The following is a 17575-nucleotide window of genomic DNA, read 5'->3' as shown; positions in this document are numbered from 1 at the left end:
TGAGTGAGTGAGTGGTGGGTGGGTGAGTGATTGAGGGTGAGTGAGTGAGTGAGTGAGTGAGTGAGTGAGTGAGTGAGTGGGTGGGTGAGTGGGTGGGTGGGTGAGTGGGTGGGTGGGTGGGTGAGTGAGTGGGTGGGTGGGTGAGTGAGTGGGTGGGTGAGTGAGTGAGTGAGTGAGTGAGTGAGTGGGTGGGTGAGTGAGTGGGTGGGTGAGTGAGTGGGTGGGTGAGTGAGTGAGTGGGTGGGTGGGTGGGTGAGTGAGTGAGTGAGTGGTGGGTGGGTGAGTGAGTGAGTGGGTGGGTGAGTGGGTGGGTGGGTGGGTGAGTGGGTGGGTGGGTGGTGGGTGAGTGAGTGAGTGAGTGAGTGAGTGAGTGAGAGTGTGAGTGAGAGTGTGAGTGTGTGTGAGTGTGTGTGAGTGAGTGTGAGTGAGTGTGAGTGAGTGTCAGTGAGTAAGAGTGGGTGAGTGAGTGAGTGAGTGAGAGTGTGAGAGTGTGAGAGAGTGTGAGTGTGTGTGTGTGTGTGTGTGTGTGCAAGTGGGTGAGTGAGTGAGTGAGAGTGGGTGAGTGAGTGAGTGAGTGAGCGAGAGTGGGAGAGTGGGTGAGTGGTGAGTGAGTGGGTGAGTGAGTGAGTGAGTGGGTGAGTGAGTGAGTGAGTGAGTGAGTGAGTGAGTGAGAGTGAGTGAGTGAGTGAGTGGGTGAGTGAGCGAGAGTGTGAGAGTGTGAGTGTGTGTGAGTGTGTGTGAGTGTGTGTGAGTGTGTGTGAGTGTGTGAGTGTGTGAGAGTGTGGGAGAGTGTGGGTGAGTGAGTGGGTGGGTGAGTGAGTGAGTGTGAGTGAGTGAGTGAGTGAGAGTGGGTGAGTGAGTGGGTTTGAGTGAGAGAGTGAGTGAGTGTCAGTGAGTGAGAGAGTGGGTGAGTGGGTGAGTGGGTGAGTGGGTGAGTGAGTGAGTGAGTGAGTGAGTGAGTGAGTGAGAGTGAGTGAGAGTGGGTGAGTGAGTGGGTGAGTGAGTGAGAGTGTGAGAGTGTGAGAGTGTGAGAGAGTGTGAGTGTGTGTGTGTGTGTGTGTGTGTGTGTGTGTGTGTGAGTGAGTGAGAGAGAGAGGGTGAGTGAGTGGGTGAGTGGGTGAGTGAGTGAGTGAGTGAGTGAGTGAGAGTGGGTGAGTGAGTGGGTGAGTGAGTGAGTGAGTGAGAGTGGGTGAGTGAGTGGGTGAGTGAGTGAGTGAGAGAGAGTGGGTGAGTGAGTGAGTGAGTGAGAGAGAGTGGGAGAGTGGGAGAGTGGGTGAGTGAGTGAGTGTGAGAGAGTGTGAGAGAGTGTGAGTGTGTGAGTGTGTGAGTGAGAGAGTGAGAGAGTGAGTGAGTGAGTGAGTGTGAATGAGTGTGAGAGAGTGTGTGTGTGTGAATGAGTGAGTGAGTGAGTATGAGTGAGTGTGAGTGAGTGTGAGTGAGTGAGTGAGAGAGAGAGAGTGGGTGAGTGGGAGAGTGGGTGAGTGAGTGAGTGAGTGAGTGAGTGGGTGAGTGAGTGGGTGAGTGGGTGAGTGGGTGAGTGGGTGAGTGGGTGAGTGGGTGAGTGGGTGAGTGGGTGAGAGTATGAGTGAGAGAGTGTGAGTGAGTGTGAGTGTGTGAGTGAGTGAGTGAGAGAGAGTGGGTGGGTGGGTGAGTGAGTGGGTGGGTGGGTGAGTGAGTGAGTGGGTGGGTGGGTGGGTGTGAGTGAGTGGGTGGGTGGGTGGGTGAGTGAGTGAGTGAGTGAGTGAGTGGGTGGGTGAGTGATTGAGGGTGAGTGAGTGGGTGAGTGAGTGGGTGAGTGAGTGGTGGGTGAGTGAGTGGGTGGGTGAGTGAGTGGGTGGGTGAGTGAGTGGGTGGGTGAGTGAGTGGGTGGGTGGGTGGGTGGGTGGGTGAGTGAGTGGGTGGGTGAGTGAGTGGGTGGGTGAGTGAGTGGGTGGGTGGGTGGGTGGGTGGGTGAGTGGGTGAGTGGGTGAGTGGGTGAGTGGGTGAGTGGGTGAGTGGGTGGGTGGGTGGGTGGGTGGGTGAGTGAGTGAGTGGGTGGGTGAGTGAGTGGGTGGGTGAGTGGGTGGGTGAGTGGGTGGGTGAGTGAGTGGGTGGGTGGGTGAGTGAGTGGGTGGTGGGTGGGTGAGTGAGTGGGTGGGTGGGTGAGTGAGTGGGTGGGTGGGTGGGTGAGTGAGTGGGTGGGTGAGTGAGTGAGTGGGTGGGTGAGTGAGTGAGTGAGTGAGTGAGTGAGTGAGTGAGTGAGTGAGTGGGTGGGTGGGTGAGTGGGTGGGTGGGTGAGTGAGTGAGTGGGTGGGTGGGTGAGTGAGTGAGTGAGTGAGTGAGTGAGTGAGAGTGTGAGTGTGTGTGAGTGTGTGTGAGTGAGTGAGTGAGTGTCAGTGAGTGAGAGTGGGTGAGTGAGTGAGTGAGTGAGAGTGTGAGTGAGTGAGAGTGTGAGTGAGTGTGAGTGTGTGTGTGTGTGTGTGCAAGTGAGTGAGTGAGTGAGTGAGTGAGTGAGTGTGGGTGAGTGAGTGAATGAGTGAGAGAGGGTGAGTGAGTGGGTGAGTGAGTGGGTGAGTGAGCGAGAGTGTGAGTGTGTGAGTGTGTGTGAGTGTGTGTGAGTGTGTGTGAGAGTGTGAGAGTGTGGGTGAGTGAGTGGGTGGGTGAGTGAGTGAGTGAGTGAGTGAGTGTGAGTGAGTGAGTGAGTGAGTGAGTGAGAGTGTGTGTGTGTGTGTGAGTGAGTGAGTGAGTGAGTGAGAGTGGGTGAGTGAGTGGGTTTGAGTGAGTGAGTGAGTGAGTGAGTGTCAGTGAGTGAGAGAGTGGGTGAGTGAGTGGGTGGGTGAGTGAGTGAGTGAGTGAGTGAGTGAGTGAGTGAGTGAGTGAGTGAGTGAGTGAGTGAGTGAGTGGGTGGGTGAGTGAGTGAGTGAGTGAGTGAGTGAGTGAGTGAGTGAGTGAGTGAGTGAGAGTGTGTGTGTGTGTGTGAGTGAGTGAGTGAGTGAGTGAGTGAGTGAGTGAGAGTGGGTGAGTGGGTGAGTGAGTGAGAGTGTGAGTGTGTGTGTGTGTGTGTGTGTGAGTGAGTGAGTGAGAGAGAGAGAGAGAGAGAGAGTGAGTGAGTGGGTGAGTGAGTGAGTGAGTGAGAGAGAGTGGGTGAGTGAGTGAGTGAGTGAGTGAGTGAGTGAGTGAGTGAGTGAGACGGGGGATGGGGGGGATGGGGGGGGTGGGGGGGGATGGGGGGGGTGGGGGGGGGTGGGGGGGGATGGGGGGGGTGGGGGGGGGTGGGGGGGGGGGGGGGTGGCGGAGGATGTTCCTCTCCCAGGGATCCTCTCCCTCCCACCAGCTTACTGGACCATTTCACAATTCTCTGCAGGTACTTTCAGAACACAACCCGTTTTGTTCCGGCTCACACTGTGGTGAATCTGTGCGACAGGAAACAGGGAGGGGACAGCTGGTTGACGGTGATGTTACCTGCAGCGGTGCAGAGCGGTTGCTCGAGCCAGTTGCCAGCGCCGGTTCAGGGCCTGAACCTTGGTGTAATCCAGGCCATCGATTGGCAGCTGGCCGCTCAGACGGTTCAGAGTTTCCAGGTGCAGCAAGCTGCTGCTCAATCTCAGCAGCTGACCCTGTAACACAGACACAGTTAGGAGGAGGTGGGCTGTACACCGGCAATCAAGAGACCCAAGGAATGCTTTCGGGACTCAGGTTCAAGTCCCACCGCGGAAGATGGTGAAATTTGAATTCAATAACAATCTGGAATTAAGGGTCTAATGATGACCATGAAACTATTGCCAATTGTCAGGAAAGACCCACCTGGGTCACTAATGTCCTCTAGGGAAGGAAACAGCCATCCTTACCTGGTCTGGCCTACATGTGACTCCAGACCCACAGCAATGGGGTTGACTCCCCTCTGGGTAATTAGGGATGGGCAATAAATGCTGGGCTAGCCAGTGACAGCCAGATCCTGTCAATAAATTTTGAAACAAAGCCACGCTTGAGCATGAAGAGGGTGGGGTGGGACTATGTGAGACTGAGATGACAGAGACGTTGGTCCAGCCTCAGACAGCTTCTTGGGAGAGGGATAGAGTTGGATGCAAGGAAACAGAATTTGTAGAGGCGCACTGGAATCAACAGCTTTGTCCTTCCCAATATTCAACCTGAGGAAACCACTGCTCATCCAGCTCTGGACTTTGGGAGGAGCAGTCGGATAATTGAATATTGAAGGAGTGCCGCCAGTGGGGAGGTAGAGTTGGGAGTCATCAGTGTACAGTGAAAACTAACTCAGTGCTTTCAGATGATGCTGCCAAGGGGCAGTATGGAGATGAGTGTTAGGAGGGGATTGAGGGACATGGCAGATAATAATGTGGGGAGAGGATGGACAGCCATTGTGGGAGATGCCCAGTACGCTGAAACTTCAGTGAGGTTGAATCAAGAAAGGGTACACGCGCACACATACAGATGCAGACACGCAGATACACACAGACGTGCGCGCACAGACACACACACACACAGACAGACACACACAGACGTGTGCGCACAGACACAGACAGACACACACACACACACACAGAGACAGACACACAGACGTGCGCATGCAGACACACAAGGAGACAGACAGACACAGAGACAGACAGACACAGAGACAGACAGACACAGAGACAGACAGGCAGACACACACACACACCTTCAATATCTCGAGGCAGGAAGCTTCCGGTTCCTCAGGGCTGGAACCATTTGATTTCAGAACCTCCTCAGATTCATTCAGTAGAGTCTCCAGGGCATGTAAACATTGCTGGAATTCCTCGTGCTGCTCTATCAAGCCCTGTGACACCATACATCACAGAAAGAGAGTGTTTCACTGGTTAGTCACACAGCTGCAGCTATACTACAGTAACTCAGCCAGTAACAGCAGTCTCACTCAGCCTGCGACTGGCCTCAGCAGAGAGCAAAACACTTTCTAATAAACAGGAGCAGAGAGCAAGAACGAGAGAGAGAGAGCGTGAGAAAGAGATTGAGTGCAAACTGCAGAAAGCTACAGCACAGAGGGGTTTGGATTCCACGTGCATGAAACATGAAAAAGCTAGCGTCCAAGTTCAGTGGGTAATCAAAAAAGCAAATGGGATGTTGGCATTCAACTCAAAGGCAATGGAGTATATAAACTGTCCAAGGACAAGTCAGACCGCCGTGGGAATACTGTGGACAGTTCTGGACATCCTTTCTAAGGAACGATATACCGGAACGAAAACAGAAAGCATTGACCAAACTCAGCAGGTCTCGTAGCATCTTCAGGGAGAAAGTAGAGTTACCAGTTCAAGTCCAACGACTCCATCTTGCATCAGAAAGACAGCCTTGCATTAGAGACAGTGCAGGGGAAGTTCACTCAGCTGATCCCAGGAATGAAGAGGAGAGGTTGGAGGAGGTTGTGCAGTATCACTGGAGTTTCGAAGAATGGGAGGTGACCTTATTGAAACATACAAGATTCTGAAAGAACTTGTCAGGACAGACGTGGAAAAATTGTCTCCTCTTGCGGGAGAGTCTCAGACCAGAGGGCAACATCTCAGGATAAAGGGGTCATACATTTCAGACAGAGATGAGGAGAGATTTCTTCTCTCCGACGGGAATGAATCTGTGGAATTCTTTCCCACAGAGGGCTGTCGAGGCTGGGGCATTCAGGATATTCAAGGCTGGGAGAGAGAGTTTTCATCAGTAATGGAATCAAGTGATGGAGAAAAGGCAGAAAAACTGGCAGAATAGACTTGATGGGCTGAATGGTTTACTTCTGCTCCTGAATCACATGGTACATGGAGACAGAGAGAGAGAGAGACAGACAGAGAGAGAGAGAGACAGACAGAGAGACATAGAGACATAGAGAGACAGAGAGAGAGAGAGAGAGACAGAGAAACTGAGAGAGAGAGAGCCTGAGAGAGAGAGAGAGCCTGAGAAAGAGAGACTGAGAGAGAGAGAGAGAGGACGCACGTGGGAGCGAGCAAGAGTTAGGGTGGAAGCTTAGAGCTAGAACAAACAGAGTTGTTATCTCTGGTTTGTTACCCAAGCGAAGCAAGGAATAGGGAGAGACAGGAGTTGAACATGTGGCTCCAGGGATGGTGCAGGAGGGAGGGTTTTGGATTCTTGGATAATTGGAGCTCTTTCTGGGGTAGGTGGGACCCCTACAAACAGGATGGTCTTCACCTGAACCAGAGGGATATCAATATCCCGGGGTTGGGGGGGGGGGGGGGGGGGTGAGATTTGCTAAAGCTCTTCGAGTGGGTTTAAACTAATTCAGCAGGGGGATGGGAACCAAAATTATAGTTCATGTATACGGGAGGATGAGAATAGTGAGGTCAGAACTAAGATTTCAAGATCGCAAGAAGGCACCGGCAAGCAGGAAGGTGATTTGAAGTGTGTCTACTTCAGTGTCAGGAGCATCTGGAATAAGGTGGGTGAACCTGCAGCATGGGTTGGTACCTGGGACTTCGATGTTGTGGCCATTTCGGAGACATGGATAGAGCAGGGACAGGAATGGTTGTTGCAGGTTCCAGGGTTTAGATGTTTCAGTAAGAACAGAGAAAATGGTAAAAGAGGGGGAGGTGTGGCATTGTTAGTCAAGGACAGCATTACAGTACAGAAAGGACATTTGTAGACTCGTCTACTGAGGTAGTATGGGCTGAGGTTAGAAACAGGAAAGGAGAGGTCACCCTGTTGGGAGTTTTCTATAGGCCTCTGAATAGTTCCAGAGATGTCAAGGATAGGATAGCAAAGATGATTCTCGATACGAGTGAGAGTGACAGGGTAGTTGTTATGGGGGACTTCAACTTCCCAAATATTGACTGGGAATACTATAGTTCAATTGCTTTAGATGGGTCAGTTTTTGTCCAATGTGTGCAGGATGGTTTCCTGACATAGTATGTAGACAGGCCAACAAGGGGCAAGGTGACATTAGATTTAGTACTGGGTAATGAACCAGGCCAGGTGTAAGGTTTGGAGGTAGGTGAGCACTTTGGTGGTAGTGACCACAATTTGATTATGTTTACTTTAGTGATGGAAATGGATAGGTATATACCGCAGGGCAAGAGTTATAGCTGGGGAAAAGGCGATTACGATACGATTAGGCAAGATTTAGGATGCATAGGATGGGGAAGGAAACTGCAGGGGATGGGCACGATTGAAATGTGGAGCTTATTCAAGGAACAGCTACTGCGGGTCCTTGATAAGTATGTACATGTCAGGCAGGGAGGAAGTGGTCAAGCGAGGGAACTGTGGTTTACTAAAGAAATTGAATCACTTGTCAAGAGGAAGAGGAAGGCTTGTGTTAGGATGAGATGTGAAGGCTCAGTTAGGGCAGTTGAGAGTTACAAGTTAGCCAGGAAGGACCTAAAGAGAGAGCTAAGAAGAGCCAGGAGGGGATATGAAAAGTCTTTGGCAGATAGGATCAAGGAAAACCCTAAAGCTTTCTATCAGTATATCAGGAATAAAAGAATGACTAGGGTAAGATTAGGGCCAGTCAAGGACAGTCGTGGGAAGTTGTGCGTGGAGTCCGAGGAGATAGGGGAAGCGCTAAATGAATACTTTTCATCAAATTCACACAGGAAAACGACAATGTTGTTGAGGAGAATACTGAGATACAGGCTACTAGACTGGATGGGATTGAGGTTAATAAGGAGGTGTTAGCAATTTTGGAAAGTGTGAAATGTAAGTCCCCTGGGCCGGATGGGATTTATCCCAGGATTCTCTGGGAAGCTAGGGAAGAGATTGCCGAGGCTTTGGCTTTGATCTTTATGTCGTCATTGTCTACAGGAATAGTGCCTGAAGACTGGAGGATAGCAAATGTTGTTCCCTTGTTCAAGCAGGGGAGTAGAGACAACCCTGGTAATTATAGACCAGTGAGCCTTACTTCAGTTGTGGGTAAAGTGTTGGAAAGGATTATAAGAGATAGGATTTATAATCCGCTAGAAAGGAATAAGTTGATTAGGGATAGTCAATGCAGTTTTGTGAAGGGTAGGTCGTGCCTCACAAACCTTGAGTTCTTTGAGGTGGTGACCAAACAGGTGGATGAGGGTAAAGCGGTTGATGTGGTGTATATGGATTTCAGAGTCTAGATCAGAGTGGTGCTGGAAAAGCACAGCAGGTCAGGCAGCATCCGAGGAGCAGGAAAATCAATGTTTTGGGCAAAAGCCTGAAAGAAGACAGAGTGGTGGTGGTTGATGGGAAATATTCATCCTGGAGTTCAGTTACTAGTGGGGTACCGCAAGGGTCTGTTTTGGGTCCACAGTTGTTTGTCATTTATATAAATGACCGGGATGAGGGCAGAGAGGATGGGTTAGCACATCTTTGGATAACACTAAGGTCAGTAGAGTTGTGGATAGTGATGAAGGATATTATAGGTTGCAGAGAGAGAGAGAGGGAGAGAGAGAGACAGAGATACAGACAATGCAACAGAGACAAAAAGATGCAAAATCTCCGTCAAATGTAAGTCTGAGAGGAACGTATTATAGAGTCATAGTGTCATACAGAACAGAAACAGACCCCTCGGACCAACCCGCCCACATCGACCACATTTGTCACATTAATCTAGCCCATATGCCAGCACTTGGCCCATATCCCTCTAAACCCTTCCTATTCATATACCCATCCAGATGCCTTTTAAATGCTGTTAATTGTACCAGCCTCCACCACATCCTCTGGCAGCTCATTCCATACACGCACCACCCTCTGAGTGAAAAAGTTACACTTTAGGTCCCTTTTAAATCTTTCCCCCCCCCTATCCCTGTGAGGCAATTGGACTCTCCCACCTCAGGGAAAAAACCTTGTCTATTTACCCTGTCCATATCCCTCATGACCTTATAAACCTCTATAAGGTCACCCCTCAGCCTCCGACGCTCCAGGGAAAACAGCCCCAGCCTGTTCAGCCTCTCCCTGTAGCTCAAATCCTCCAACTCTGGCAACATCCTTGTAAATCTTTTCTGAGTTAAGTCCAGGGTTAGTTGAACAGTGACTTATTTTCTTAGTTACTCAGGGAATATACAAAGTCTTTAGTAGTCTCACATTTCCTGCATAAATAATTACATTACTGCAGCAAAACTGTCCAAAACTCTGAGTTAAACGGATACTTTCGGGTGGGTTCCAATATCAGGGAAATGCCTAACAGAAACTCCAATTTCCCAGGTAATTCCTTTGCAGTCTGCCACAGTAGAGACACTGAAAGATCTCCATGTATAACTCCCGTCTACATTGACCGAAATATAACCAGAATATGGAGTCGTAATCTCCTTCAGAACAGAAGCCTTCCAGGGGAAGTTGGTGATTGGTGGAGGCTATCACTGAGCGGACTATTGCTGAGCAGGTGCTACTTGGTGACACTGTTGGTGACATCTTCCAACGCCTTATGTTTAAGAGCTTAACGTTACATTTGGTATTGTATGGAATATATAATGCCATATATATTGGTGTGTTGCAGTGTGGTATATAGTGGGGATGATATAGAATAGCTGCATTGGACACAGCTTCCTCTATTGTGTCAGCGTTACCTGCATTTCTGGAATCTTCATGGACAGTGACACCTCCAGGTAGGACACCCTCCCCAACAGATTGTGACGACTTGACTGAAGTGCCGCAGATGAAGATGGATCTACCTGGCGACTCAATTCATCAGCAGCGACACACACCTGGGAAACCTCCTCGCAGACTGTACGGAGCTCACTGATCGATTCCTTTCAACAAATCATTCAAAAACATCAATGAGCACCAACACCAACAGATACATTCAGCTGCTGGAAATGTAGCACCGGACATCAGCAGGACAGGGCCCTGTGTTCCCCGGGGGGGGTCGGGGAGTCTGTACCCGGGGAGGGGGGTGCATGTACTGTGGGGGCGCAGTGTGCGAGAGGGGGATGGGGGGAGGGGGGAGGGGGCAGTGTGGGTGAGGGGGACGGGGAGAGGGCAGTGTAGGGGGGAGAGGGAGGGGGAAGGGGGATGGGAGGGGACGGTGAAGGGGCAGGTTTCCTTCACTGAAGGCCATTGATGAAGCACGAGGCTCTTTGGGACATTTCCCCAGCGCCACGCTCACTGAGATTGTCCCTCACAACTCAGGCTTTTCAATACAGAACTTCATTTCTCCGGCCCTGGTCCACGGGGGTCTGTAGTTTCTCTTTGGTGGGTTGTTCGGTGAAGGAACTGAGCCACGTCCATACCGGTGGCAGGTAAACACACCTCTCGTACAGACTGCAGAACTCCAGCTGACAACTAAATAACAGAAAATGTTCCACTGACTTGGGAAGGTGCTAGTGAGGTGCCGACCTGTGTCTCTGTCAGTCGGGATCGCAGTTTCTCCAGGTGACTGTCCTCCGGAGTGATCTCAGTCAGCAGTGGGTGACAGTGCTCCTCACACGCCCGCAGCCTGGCCGAGGTACGATGGGAATGGTCAGTAAACCGCTGCCAGAGCTGGCCCAGAGTCTGACACGAGCGAAGCTGCTCTGTAATCTCCTGCTGAACATGGATCCACCTGAAATGACAGAACCAGCTCATCCATACATCCCAATCTCAGGCGTCAGACAGAGAGAGACACAAGCTTTCACCACTGTTGGGCACATCGTTTATAGCCTCCCTCCCCTTCCCCAACCTTAACACCCCTCCCTCTCCTGAAGAGGCTGACCATCACTTGAATACGGGGTCTCCCTCCCTCTCCTGAAGGGGCTGACTCTCACTGGGGTACAGGGTCTCCCTCCCTCTCCTGAAGGGGCTGACCCTCACTGGGGTACGGGGTCTCCCTCCCTCTCCTGAAGGGGCTGACTCTCACTGGGGTACAGGGTCTCCCTCCCTCTCCTGAAGGGACTGACCCTCACTGGGGTACGGGGTCTCCCTCCCTCTCCTGAGGGGGCTGACTCTCACTGGGGTACGGGGTCCCCCTCCCTCTCCTGAAGGGGCTGACCCTCACTGGGGTACGGGGTCTCCCTCCCTCTCCTGAAGGGGCTGACTCTCACTGGGGTACGGGGTCCCCCTCCCTCTCCTGAAGGGGCTGACCCTCACTGGGGTACGGGGTCCCCCTCCCTCTCCTGAAGGGGCTGACCCTCACTGGGGTACGGGGTCCCCCTCCCTCTCCTGAAGGGGCTGACCCTCACTGGGGTACGGGGTCCCCCTCCCTCTCCTGAAGGGGCTGACCCTCACTGGGGTACGGGGTCCCCCTCCCTCTCCTGAAGGGGCTGACCCTCACTGGGGTACGGGGTCTCCCTCCCTCTCCTGAAGGGACTGACCCTCACTGGGGTACGGGGTCTCCCTCCCTCTCCTGAGGGGGCTGACTCTCACTGGGGTACGGGGTCCCCCTCCCTCTCCTGAAGGGGCTGACCCTCACTGGGGTACGGGGTCTCCCTCCCTCTCCTGAAGGGGCTGACTCTCACTGGGGTACGGGGTCCCCCTCCCTCTCCTGAAGGGGCTGACCCTCACTGGGGTACGGGGTCCCCCTCCCTCTCCTGAAGGGGCTGACCCTCACTGGGGTACGGGGTCCCCCTCCCTCTCCTGAAGGGGCTGACCCTCACTGGGGTACGGGGTCCCCCTCCCTCTCCTGAAGGGGCTGACCCTCACTGGGGTATGGGGTCTCCCTCCCAGTTCTGAGTGGGCTGACTCCATTTGCCAGAGCGGCGAGGAGAGAAGGAATGGTGAAGCGAGGGCTGCCAGGAAGGGTGAGTTTTCCCGCATTAAAAGGGATTTACCTCGGGAGTCGGGCCTCCATTTGCTGAGAGTTGCGAGGGAGGAGCGAAGGACTTCTGGGAAATCATCTATTTGTGTGGTTGTGTTACCCGAAACACTACTCGGGTAGTGTCTCCACCCATCCTTCTCCTCTTACCAAAAAAAAGGTTCTGTGCATCAGATTGGTAAGGTAACGAGTTTATTTTTTTATTCCTTATTTTTTCAACAGACACTTTGGGAATTTAGAATATTGGGAATGGAGGTTGGGGCAGTTGAATGTTCCTCCTGCAGAATGTGGGAGGTAAGGGTCACCACTAGTGTCCCTGCTGACTTCATCTGCGGGAAGTGCACCCAACTCCAGCTTCTCGGACACCGTGTTAGGGAACTGGAGCTGGATGAGCTTCGGTCATTCGGGAGGCAGAGGGGGTTATTGAGAGGAGTTACAGGGAGGTAGTCACACCTCAGGTACAAGGAACAGGCAGATGGGTTACCGTCAGGAGACGGAAAGGGAACCGGCAGGCAGTGCAGGGATCCCCTGTGGCCATTCCCCTCAACAATAAGTATACGTTTTAGATATGGTTGGGGGGGAACAACTTACCAGGGGAAAGCAGTGGGGTACAGGGCTCTGGCACAGAGTCTGTCCGTGCTGCTCAGAAGGGAAGGGGGAAGAGGAGCAAAGCATTAAACATTGGGGACTCCATAGTTAGGGGGACAGACAGGAGATTCTGTGGGGATGAGAGAGACTCACGGCTGGTGTGTTGCCTCCCAGGTGCCATGGTTTGTGATGTCTCTGATCGTGGTTTTGGGATCCATGAGGGGGAGGGGGAGCAGCCCCAAGTCGTGGTCCACATAGGCACCAACGACACAGGTAGGAAGAGCGATGGGGATTTAAGGCAGAAATTCAGGGAGCTAGGATGGAAGCTTAGAGCCATGACGAACAGAGTTATTGTCTCTGGTTTGTTGCCCGTGCCACGTGCTAGTGAGGCAAGGATTATGGAGAGAGAGGAGTTGAACACGTGGCTACAGGGATGCAGGGGTGCAGGAGAGAGGGTTTTGGATTCTTGGATAATTGGGGCTCTTTCTGGGGTAGGTAGGACCTCTACAAGCAGGATGGTCTTCATCTGAACCAGAGGGATACCAATATCCTGGGGGGGGAAATTCGCTAAGGCTATTGGGATGGGTTTAAACTAATCCAGCAGGGGGGTGGGAACGAAAATTGTAGTTCGAGTATAGAAACAGTTGAGAGTAGGGAAGTCCAAAATCAAGTTTCAGGGACACAAGATGGCACCGGCAAGCAAGAAGGTGGTTTGAAGTGTGTCTACTTCAACACCAGGAGCATCCGGAATAAGGTGGGAGACCTTGCAGCATGGGTTGGTACCTGGGACTTCGATGTTGTGGCCGTTTCAGAGACATGGATAGAGCAGGGTCAGGAATGGTTGTTGCAGGGTCCAGGATTCAGATGTTTCAGTAAGAACAGAGAAGATGGTAAAAGAGGGGGAGGTGTGGCACTGTTGGTCAAGGACAGTATTACAGTTGCAGAAAGGATGTTTGGGGACTCATCTACTGAGGTATATGGGCTGAGATTAGAAACAGGAAAGGAGAGGTCACCCTGTTGGGAGTTTTCTAGAGGCCTCCGAATAATTCCAGAGATGTAGGGGAAAGGAGAGCAAAGATAATTCTCGATAGGAGTGAGAGAGACAGGGTAGTTATCAGGGGGGACTTCAACTTTCCAAATATTGACTGGGTACACTATAGTACGAATAGTCCAGTGTGTGCAGGGGGGCTTCCTGACACAGTATGTAGACAGGCCAACAAGGGGCGAAGCCACATTAGATTTGGTACTGGGTAATGAGCCCGGCCAGGTGTTAGACTTGGAAGTAGGTGAGCACTTTGGTGATAGCGATCACAATTCTGTTATGTTTACTTTAGTGATAGAAAGGGATAGGTGTATACCACTGGGCAAGAGTTATAGCTGGGGGAAAGGCAATTACGATGCAATTAGGCAAGATTTAGGAAGCATAGGAGGGGGAAGGAAACTGCAGGGGGTGGGCACATTAGAAATGTGGAGCTTATTCAAGGAAAAGCTCCTGTGTGTCCTAGATAAGTATGTACCTGTCAGGCAGGGAGGAAGCTGTAGAGCGCGGGAGCCGTGGTTTACAAAAGAAGTGGAATCTCTGGTCAAGAGGAAGAAGAAGGCTTATGTTAGGATGAGATGTGAAGGCTCAGTTAGGGCGCTCGAGGGTTACAAGGTAGCCAGGAAAGACCTAAAGAGAGAGCTCAGAAGAGCCAGGAGGAGACATGTTGGCGGATAGGATCAAGGTAAACCCTAAGGCTTTCTATAGGTATTTAAGGAATAAAAGAATGACAAGAGTAAGATTAGGGCCAATCAAGGACAGTAGTGGGAAGTTGTGTGTGGAGTCAGAGGAGATAGGGGAAGTACTTAATGAATATTTTTCAACAGTATTCACTCGAGAAAACGACAATGTTGTCGTGGAGAATACTGAGACACAGGCTACTAGACTGGGGGTGGGATTGAGGTTCACAAGGAAGAGGTATTAGAAATCTTGCAGAGTGTGAAAATAGATAAGTCCCCTGGGCCGGATGGGATTTATCCTAGGATCCTCTGGGAAGCCAGGGAGGAGATTGCCGAGCCTTTGGCATTGATCTTTAAATCATCGTCTACAGGAATAGTGCCAGGAGACTGGAGGATAGCAAACGTGGTTCCCCTGTTCAAGAAGGGGAGTTGAGACAACCCTGGTAATTATAGACCAGTGAGCCTTACTTCAGTTGTTGGTAAAGTGATGGAAAAGGCTATAAGGGATAGGATTTATAATCATCTAGAAAAGAATAATTTGATTAGGGATAGTCAGCACGGTTTTGTGAAGGGTAGGTCGTGCCTCACAAACCTTATTGAGTTCTTTGAGAAGGTGACCAAACGGGTAGATGAGGGTAAAGTGGTTGATGTGGTGTATATGGATTTCAGCAAGGCGTTCGATAAGGTTCCCCACAGTAGGCTATTGTACACAATGCGGAGGAATGGGATTGTGGGAGATATAGCAGTTTGGATCAGTAATTAGCTTGCTGAAAGAAGACAGAGGGTGGTGGTTGATGGGAAATGTTCATCCTGGAGTTCAGTTACTAGTGGTATACCGCAAGGGTCGGTGTTGGGTCCACTGCTGTTCATCATTTTTATGAACGACTTGGATGAGTGTGTAGAAGGGTGGGTTAGTAAACTTGCAGACGACACTAAGGTCGGTGGAGTTGTGGATAGTGATGAAGGATGTTGTAGGTTACAGAGAGACGTAGATAAGCTGCAGAGCTGGGCTGAGAGGTGGCAAATGGAGTTTAATGCGGACAAGTGTGAGGTGATTCACTTTGGTCGGAGTAACCGGAATGCAAAGTACTGGGCTAATGGTAAGATTCTTGGTAGTGTAGAGGAGCAGAGAGATCTCGGTGTCAAGGTACACAGATCCTTGAAAGTTGCCACCAGGTTGACAGGGTTGTTAAGAAGGCATACAGTGTTTTAGCTTTTATTAATAGAGAGATCGAGTTCTGGAACCATGAGGTTATGCTGCAGCTGTACAAAGCTCTGGTGCGGCTGCACTTGGAGTATTGTGTACAGTTCTGGTCACCGCATTATAAGAAGGATGTGGAAGCTTTGGAAAGGGTGCAGAGGAGATTTACGAGGATGTTGCCAGAGGGAAGGTCTTATGAGGAAAGGCTGAGGGCCTTGAGGCTGTTCTCGTTAGAGAGAAGAAGGTTGAGAGGTGACTTAATAGAGACATATAAGATGATCAGAGGGTTAGATAGGGTGGACAGGGAGAGCTTTTTTCCAAGAATGGTGACAGTGAGCACGAGGGGGCATAGCTTTAAATTGAGGGGTGATAGATATAGGACAGATGTCAGAGGTAGCTTCTTTACTCAGAGAGTAGTAAGAGTATGGAATGCTTTGCCTGTAACGGTAGTAGATTCGCCAACTTTAAGTGCATTTAAGTCGTCATTGGACAAGCATATGGACGTACATGGAATAGTGTAGGTTAGATGGGCTTCAGATTGTTATGACAGGTCGGCGCAACATCGAGGGCCGAAGGGCCTGTACTGCGCTGTAATGTTCTATGACTCTCACTGGGGTACGGGGTCTCCCTCCCTCTCCTGAAGGGGCTGATTCTCACTGGGAAGTGTTCAAGTCGATATCTGCTCTATCTGAAACGTATCCGGGTGGAGGATTCCCATGTCATTGTGCAGACAGAGGAAGGTTAACCCAGCCCAGGCAGTGGCACTGTGCCAGTCTGTGTCAAGTCGCTAAGGGGCAGTAAGGTTTGCTGAAAGCATGCTCTGAAGGAAGCACAGGGTGAGCTGCAGTAGTTGGCACTGACGCTGGTTCATACCCGCTGTGGGTGTCCTCACATCTCTTCTCCAGTTGTTGTGCTAGTGCAGGACAGCATTCCTGCTTCAGTCTTTGCGAAACCTCTTGGAATTTCCTCCAGCTCTCCTCACCACCCTCCAGTGTGACCTGCAGAGCCTGCCAACAGCAAGACAAGAAAATGTGACCTCCATCTGCTCGTCTGAGACACGATCACAGCGGGGTGTGCTAAGATCAACATGGCCTCCGGTTGTGTTGTATTTGGAATGGCCAGGTGAGTTTCTCAAGAGAGTTGCGTGTTTACATTTTCTTGTCCTGTCCGTGCTCGAAGGGGCTGTTCCTGCCCGGCGTGTGTGTTGTGTGTGTGTGGCCTGTCAGGGTGCTGCCCAGTTCCAGGGAATGTGGACTGAGATCCCGGCCTCAACCACTAAATAATGTATTTTTCCAAACATTGAAATAATTTAGTTGGAAAAGAATTCTGTGAGAGTTTCATTCCAGGCCAGTAGAAGCTTGCAATAGAGAGGAAGGCCTTTTGTTCCCTTATGTCTGGACTACCTCTTTGAAACAGCCACCTAATTTGTCCCAGTTCCTTGTCTTTACTCCAAGGCTCTGCCTTGTATTTCTCCCATTCCCATTCCCAGTTTGGAAAGTTTTATTGACTTCTGGCTCTGTTACATGAAGATGCAATTGCCAAATCTTCAAAACTTTAGGATAAAATAACTCTCATTTCTTTTGCTGATTTCACTGAGTCATACAGGACAGGAACAGGAACAGACCCTTCGGCCTAACCAGTCCATGCTGAACGTAATCCCAAACTAGTCCCACCTGCCTGCTCCTGGCCCATATCCCTCCAAACCTTTCCTATTCATGAGCTTATCCAAATGTCCTCTAAACATTGTAACTGGACCCGCATCCACCACTTCCTCTGTAAGTTCATTCCACACACAAACCACCCTCTGTGTAAAATAATTGCCTCATGTCTTTTTTTTTAAAATGTTTATCTTCTCACGTTAAAAATATGCCCTTTAGTCTTCAAATCCCCCACCTTAGGGAAAAGACATCTACTATTCACCTTATCTATACTCAGCTTGGCTCCGTGTAGAAACACAGTTACTCCTTACTCAATCAACACCTCTCGGGACTCTGAACACCTTGTATTAACTCTCCAAGGAGAACAGCTTCTCCACTTTACGATATGTGAAGCCACTCATTCCCATTACCATTACCGTTCCAGTAAATCCCCTCCGAACCCTCATCGATCCTTCTCAAAGTGCGGCCACTCAGAGTTCATGAGTAATTCCTAAAAGTGGATCCAAACTTCTACTGAGAGAAAGTGGGCACCTGTAAGCTCTCCAGCTGAATCTTGACAGATTCCAGTGAACTGTAGAGAGGTGTGCAGTGCTTCAAGGAGTAGTGAGCCCTCACAATGTTCCCGTTGACTTGCTGATACGAGTCCTGGTACAGTGCCCACAGCTGCTGCCGGCTGGTGAGAATGGACTGAACCTGGTTCACCTACAGACCACACATGAACAGCATCAGTTATAATAAGCCCAACCATGTTAC

At 50.8% G+C, this 17575-nt stretch overlaps 1 protein-coding gene across 1 annotated transcript in view; it reads right to left on the bottom strand.

The window, feature by feature from the left end:
* The window catches only part of LOC122547709 (uncharacterized), a 609753-nt gene that overhangs the window by 166284 nt on the left and 425894 nt on the right, over positions 1-17575 (bottom strand). Inside the window, exons 68-73 of the mRNA XM_087989511.1 lie at positions 17354-17524; positions 16038-16171; positions 10264-10468; positions 9495-9677; positions 4655-4792; positions 3442-3596 (exon numbers count right to left, since the gene is read on the bottom strand). Coding sequence (XP_087845637.1) covers positions 3442-3596; positions 4655-4792; positions 9495-9677; positions 10264-10468; positions 16038-16171; positions 17354-17524 — 986 coding nt within the window. The remainder of the gene's footprint in view (positions 1-3441; positions 3597-4654; positions 4793-9494; positions 9678-10263; positions 10469-16037; positions 16172-17353; positions 17525-17575) is intronic.

Source organism: Chiloscyllium plagiosum, unplaced genomic scaffold (genome assembly GCF_037043375.1).
Source record: "Chiloscyllium plagiosum isolate Xiang-an unplaced genomic scaffold, Cpla_swu_hap1 HiC_scaffold_8, whole genome shotgun sequence".
Taxonomy (NCBI): domain Eukaryota; kingdom Metazoa; phylum Chordata; class Chondrichthyes; order Orectolobiformes; family Hemiscylliidae; genus Chiloscyllium; species Chiloscyllium plagiosum.
The sequence above is the reverse complement of the archived record's forward strand: the minus strand, read 5'-3'. Positions and strand labels throughout refer to the sequence as shown.